The sequence below is a fragment of the Drosophila tropicalis genome, unplaced genomic scaffold (assembly GCF_018151085.1).
Source record: "Drosophila tropicalis isolate 14030-0801.00 unplaced genomic scaffold, ASM1815108v1 contig_593, whole genome shotgun sequence".
NCBI classification, from domain to species: domain Eukaryota; kingdom Metazoa; phylum Arthropoda; class Insecta; order Diptera; family Drosophilidae; genus Drosophila; species Drosophila tropicalis.
This window is the reverse complement of record NW_027173070.1, coordinates 8,893,044-8,898,973: the sequence shown is the minus strand read 5'-3', so window position 1 is coordinate 8,898,973 and position 5,930 is coordinate 8,893,044. Positions and strand designations below refer to the sequence as shown.

The window sequence follows — 5,930 nt, the reverse complement described above, 5'->3', positions numbered from 1 at the left end:
ACCATCAACACCAAATGGCTATCGTGTGTGGCAAGTGACACATGAGGCGATGCCAGCACAGCTGGAATCAACGACTTCCAAACCTGAGAAGACAGAAAGAGAGAGGGAGAGAGAGAGAGAGACAGAGAGAGTGAGATACATTCCGAATATCCTCCAAGTGAATCTAACTAGCAAGTTTAGGTTACAAAAAAAGTTTAAGTGAAAGGTTAACAAATAAATCATATAAATTGCATGACAATTATTGTTCAAATGTTATTTATTATTTAGGAATTAAGCTAAAGAAGATCCTACTTATTTAAAGAGAGGATTTACAACATATTTAGTTTTTTGTTCCCCAATCTTAACAACATTTATCGTTTTCATGAAAATTTATTGCTTTCGTATTTAAGTTTAGTAAATTGTTTTTTTTTTTTTTTTTTGGGTTTTTAAAATTAGACTTTTGTTTTTTTTTTTTTTCGTAGTTATGTACTAGACATATCCATTCATATCGACATAATTTTTAAATGTTTCTTAATCTTAACAGCATCGAATCTGTGTGTGTGTGTGTGTGTGTAGGTGTATAAGTGTAATCTTTGTTATTGTTCTTAGATATTAAATCCAAACGGGTCGCTGCTATGAACGTATGCTACCCATAAGCAACGGCGTGCTCTCGGCAGCCTTTGAGGTAATCACGTTATGGCGGGTGCTTGAGGAGCTTGATGGCGGCGGCGGCGGCCCAGGTGGTCCTCTATAGCCTCTACTAGATCCCGGTCGTGGACCGGGTTGCTGTTGTTGATCATCTGGCTCGATATGTTCATCGATACGCGATTGGCGTGCCTTTCGCTTTTGATCGCTCAACTCGTGCAAATAGAGAGCACTCAGGCACATATCAGCCACACCTACGCCCATGGGATTTTTGGCCAGTCGTGGCTCTACACCATATAGATTATAGAGTAGTGTGTCACCGGGTCCCTCGAGTCGTCCCTCGGCACGGCTGAGACGCAAACGCCGCATGCTATCCAATGGTCCCACACTGGCGGATAGATTCTGTTGCAGCATTTGACGAAAATCACTGCCAATGGCACCAGCACCAGCAGCAGCAGCTGGTTCAGGTTGAAATGATTGGGATAACTCCAGCTGGGCGGGACTCAACTGAGCTGCAAGCACTGAATTGGCTATTGAACAATACTCTTCGCCAATGGTGCCAAATGAGATCAGACTATGGGTCAGAGGATTCTCTGCTGGTTGATTAATATTGGAAGTTTTCGCTCTGACCAATTCACCCATGGCATGCACTCGTATGCCTTTAATAAATTGGCTAGCTTCTTTGGGCATTTGCCATTCAGGATTATTGAGTGTGAATCTTACAAGAGACATTTCCGTTTTGCCACCCACAAGGCTTTGGGGCAATTGCACAGTGTTGGGCCCATGTGGTGGTGGCTCCATTTGGCCACTTTGGCCGATCTGCCAGTCGGGATTACCATGTCTGCGCACATCCATCTGGGCAAATGAACAGACATTGCCAACGCCACGCACCGACACTGTAAATGTGCGGAAGAATTTCACAATTTCCATGGCCTTGGGACGAAAGACAAAGATGAGGACGAATGGTGTGACAAAGGGACTAAAGATTTCACTTAACAGGTAGCCAGCTTTGAATTGAAAGAAATTGCTAAATTCCTTGCGTACCCGTGCCGTGTGTGCCTGAGACCGCCATTCATTGGGCAGGTAGTGAACATGGGCCAATATGGCAGTCATTAGCTGTTCGGGGCACCAAATCAAATTCTCATCGGGTATCATGGTGCGACAGACGACACCAATTACAGTTAGCACGGCCATGATGGTCAACATATGTTCCACCTGGAAGACATGTTCCTCGTAAATGCCGAAACCCAAGATTAGCAACAGCAATCCACCGCTTAGGAAGAGTAAATTTTTTGCTATCACCGCTCCCAGAGGTGATGAAAATGAACTTAGATAACGATCAGCATACTCATAGGCCCGATTCAATCTGGCATCCAGTTCATGTTCCAGCTCATTGAAATGCCTCAAATACAGACGTCCATAATTCGACCATGTACGCAGACCCAAAGCACTTGGCTCTTTCCTTAGGATGTTGGCATACGAGAAACTAAAATAGATCAATTGCCAAATGAAGATTACCGGAGCCAACAGTAAATTCACCAAAGCCACGCCCAATATTAACTTGGATAGTCTTTGGGCCAAATCCGTTTGATTGCTCCTCACGGCAAATTCATCGCGCAATTGCCAATTGTTTTGAAATGGTGAGCCAGGACCACGAAAGAGTATAAATTCAATATTGAAGAGCATGCCACGACTTAAGGAACAAATCTCTCCAAGAAATGGTAGATTATAACGCACTGGCAGCAATTGCTTATTCATTAGAGCAACCAAATAATTCTTGAATCTCAATACCCGATGATAGATATCCAATTCGGTAAGGGATTCTTTATCAATGCACATATGCTGCTCGGCCTGAACCTTGCGGGTCTTTTGCTGCACCTCATGCCAGGTAATGTTATCTAGTTCGGCATCCTCGATGCCTAAGGCAGTGTTGTAGAATTTCTTAATATCGGCATAGTGTATTATATGATATATAGTCCTGAGCAGGCGTATGCCCAAGTAGATGGCCGCCATAAATATGATGAAAAAGGTAAAAATACCAAAATTTTCAATACACTCTCCCGGCGATTTTATCACATCTGAAAGTGTGGTCTTACTCTGATAATTTACATCGCCAAAGAGGCGATCATATCGGATGCAGTGCATCGTGAACGTTAACAACCAGATGACAAATGCAAATTCCAGCACTTGCAATACTTCATCCAGTACAATCACTTGAAATCCATGCTTCTGTTGATAGGTGTACATGCGGGAGAAAAATGAATCCAAATCTTCAATATGATTCCATCGAGCCTTACTCGTCTCTGGAACAATGTGAATCATAATGCCACTCGTATGTGGCGTGTCCGTTTCATGTTCCTGCTCATCGTGCTGCTGGTGGTGGTGCTGTTGGTGCAGGGGAGGATCGGTGAGGTCTAAATGCGCAGCAGCTGTGAACAATGATTTTGCGTTCTCGTCGTCGTCCGCTGCTGTTGCTGTTGTTGTTTTTGTTTCTTTTGCTTGGGTAGCCTCTACATTTGCTGCTGTACGAAATGGATTTGTCAGCTCCTCGTCCAGGGAGCGATAATTAATATTTGGGCTTGACATCATGCACCAAGCCCCAAGGTCAAATATCTAATGCAAATTTATTTATATCACACTTTGCTTTGCTCGTTTATATAGTATTTTAATTAAACAAAAAACAGAAATTTCGTCTTTGTTTTGTATTTTGCTAGAACAACTGTTGCCCAACTGTTTTATCTAACTATGGAGTTGCCATACGTTATCTTTCACACTGGCGCCATCTAAATAGTGAGAGTAATAGTCCTAAGGGTAGAGTAATACTCCTAAGGGTGAGAGTAATAGTCCTAAGGGTGAGAGTAATAGTCATCACTATTAAAATTCTGGCAACGCTTTTGTTGTTTAAATTTGCTAAAAGAAGAAGAAAAGAAAACAATGAGCAAATATTCTGCATCCTTTGCCAAAAGTCCTGAAGATGAAGACTACAAGGAACCAAAATATACCCACACGTTGAGCAAATGGGCTGAAGGCGAAGTGGAAACATTTTTTGATATCATAAGAACGCTAAAATTGCAATCTCATCTCAAAACCAAAAGAAACGACAAAGTCTTTAAGCTGATAGTCAGGGAAATGAACAAACGCGGCTATCAAAAGAAACCCGATGAATTAAAGATCAAGTACCATCAACTGAGACGTCAGTTTGCTAGGGCCAAAGAAGGTCCAGGATTATTTGAGGATTTTGAAGCGTTACACGGGCTGGTCGAGGAAAATTGCTCGGAGCAGGAAATGGAGAGTGATTCCAGTGCTGGAGAAATAGACGAGGTGGAGGAAGATGCCAACATGGACAGTGAGGAGAGAGAGGGTGGCGGTTAGTACAGAAAACAAAGTTTAATCATGCCTTTTTTGCATATGTATTTACTTACTCTTATATTGCAGATGCTGGCCAAGATGATCCTGGAGCTTCTAGTTTCATTAATGCCCGCTGCAAATGGGCTGAGGGTGAAGTGGATGTGTTTCTTGATCTCATCACATCCATGGGTCTGCAAACGGCTCTATTGCGCAAACGTAATGCCAAAATCTTTAAATTGTTGTCAAAGGAGATGTCCAAAAAGAATTACATAAAGGGCCCGGATAAGTTACGCATTAAATTTCAATTGTTAAGGCGTCTATACAACAAAGTTAAAAATGGAAGCGATGAATCCTTCGAGCACTTTGAAGCCATGCGCAAGGTACTAGATCCCACAGAAGAAGAGGCCGCCATGGCCGAAGGGGATGGAAATTTTAGCAGCAGCAGCGACAGCGATTTCAATGATTCCGACGATGAGGATAATGATTTCGCCCAACGTGGAGGTGGTAAGTTCTTTTGACTTAATCATGAAGTATTATTTAACAATCGCCATTCCTCTTCTACAGCACATTTCTGGTCGGATGAGGAAGTGGATGCCTTTCTGCTGATCATCAAAGAAAATGGCTTTTTTCGCGCCCTCGATGGTTCACGTAAACGTAACTTCAAGACTCTCATACACATCTCCCAAATCCTGGCCAAACAATCCTACAAACGAACACCTCATCAGCTTCGGAATAAATTACGTCTGTTGATCAAACGTTATAGGGAAGCCAAAAAGAATGGACTCTCCAACGTACGCATCCTGCCACGACATTTCGATATGTTTGATGATCTATATAATGCTCCCAAAACGCAATCGAAGAAGCCAACGGAATTAACTAAAGTGAATACTAGCCCCAGTTTAGCATCGAAGCCATTGTCAAAGAAATTTAAACAAAAAATGCCATTAGATAGCGATTTAGAGCATTCAAGTTCTAGTTGTGATCTCTTAAGAGCTGCTGGTGAAAGCGATTACTTTCATGGTGATGCTAATGGAGGGGATACCGACTATGATGCCGCTCAACCAGAACCAAGTCCCCTGGAGGTACTTAGGGCCATCAATGAGAATCAAAAGCAACTTTTAGCATTCCTCAAGACGTCCAATGATAATTTCCTCCGGCAACAGCATGAGCAGCAGCGACAATTTCTTCAAGAAATGGCAACAATCATGAGGCAGGATCGTGAGGAAAACTTTCGCATGCTGGCCGAATTAATAACGTCATCCAAATAATAAGAAAACGTCGAGTTTTAATTTTAAATAACCCCCAAACGGGCGGTTATATAAAGTGGAACCATTGATTTAACTTAGGATTTGCATAGAATAGTCTAGGAATAATTTTATTTATAAACATCACAAAAAATATCATTGAGATATTTATAAATACCTAAAATAAGATGCGATTTTATACTCACTTTTTTATAAATCCTTTAATTCTTCGAAAATGAAAATATGTATACTTACTTATGTATGTAAATTGTTTCATTCATTGTACTTATTTAAGAAGAAAGTTGTTCAATTTGTGAGAGGGTATTTGAATATTCGTTGCCATAAAGTTTTCAATACTTAAACGCAAATATCAATGTTAAGCTTCTAAAACTTTTATTGAATTGAATTCGAAGTTATTTGCAAAAGAGGTTTATCATTGTTTTTTTTTTTTTTTTCTCTTTTTCTTTAGTTTTTTTTCTTCTTTTTTGTATATTCTTTAATGTTATTTTATGTGAGTGTATGTGTGTGTGTTAAGTGTTTGAATTTATTTAATTTTTATTCCTCAATTGTCTACAAGTTAGCTAAACTGTGTTTTTATTTTATTATTTCCTTTTTTTTTTTGAGAGAGATTTTAAATTATTATTTTGATATGCTACATTTTTTTGGGATTCATTTATTTTTGTTTGTGATTAATTTAACAGTTAGTTATTTGTG

At 40.3% G+C, this 5,930-nt stretch overlaps 2 protein-coding genes across 2 annotated transcripts; one reads left to right on the top strand and one right to left on the bottom strand.

The window, feature by feature from the left end:
• Positions 1-238: 238 nt before the first annotated feature.
• On the bottom strand, positions 239-3,367 carry Atg9 (autophagy-related protein 9). Its single transcript, XM_068290333.1, has one exon. It carries the CDS (start codon positions 3,211-3,213, stop codon positions 613-615), a length of 2,601 nt encoding a protein of 866 aa, XP_068146434.1. The 5' UTR covers positions 3,214-3,367; the 3' UTR covers positions 239-612.
• A 152-nt stretch (positions 3,368-3,519) lies between these two features.
• LOC137576666 (uncharacterized) lies at positions 3,520-5,408 on the top strand. Its single transcript, XM_068289905.1, has 3 exons — positions 3,520-3,991; positions 4,060-4,476; positions 4,537-5,408. Exons 1-3 carry the CDS (start codon positions 3,559-3,561, stop codon positions 5,238-5,240), a joined length of 1,554 nt encoding a protein of 517 aa, XP_068146006.1. The 5' UTR covers positions 3,520-3,558; the 3' UTR covers positions 5,241-5,408.
• Positions 5,409-5,930: the final 522 nt, after the last annotated feature.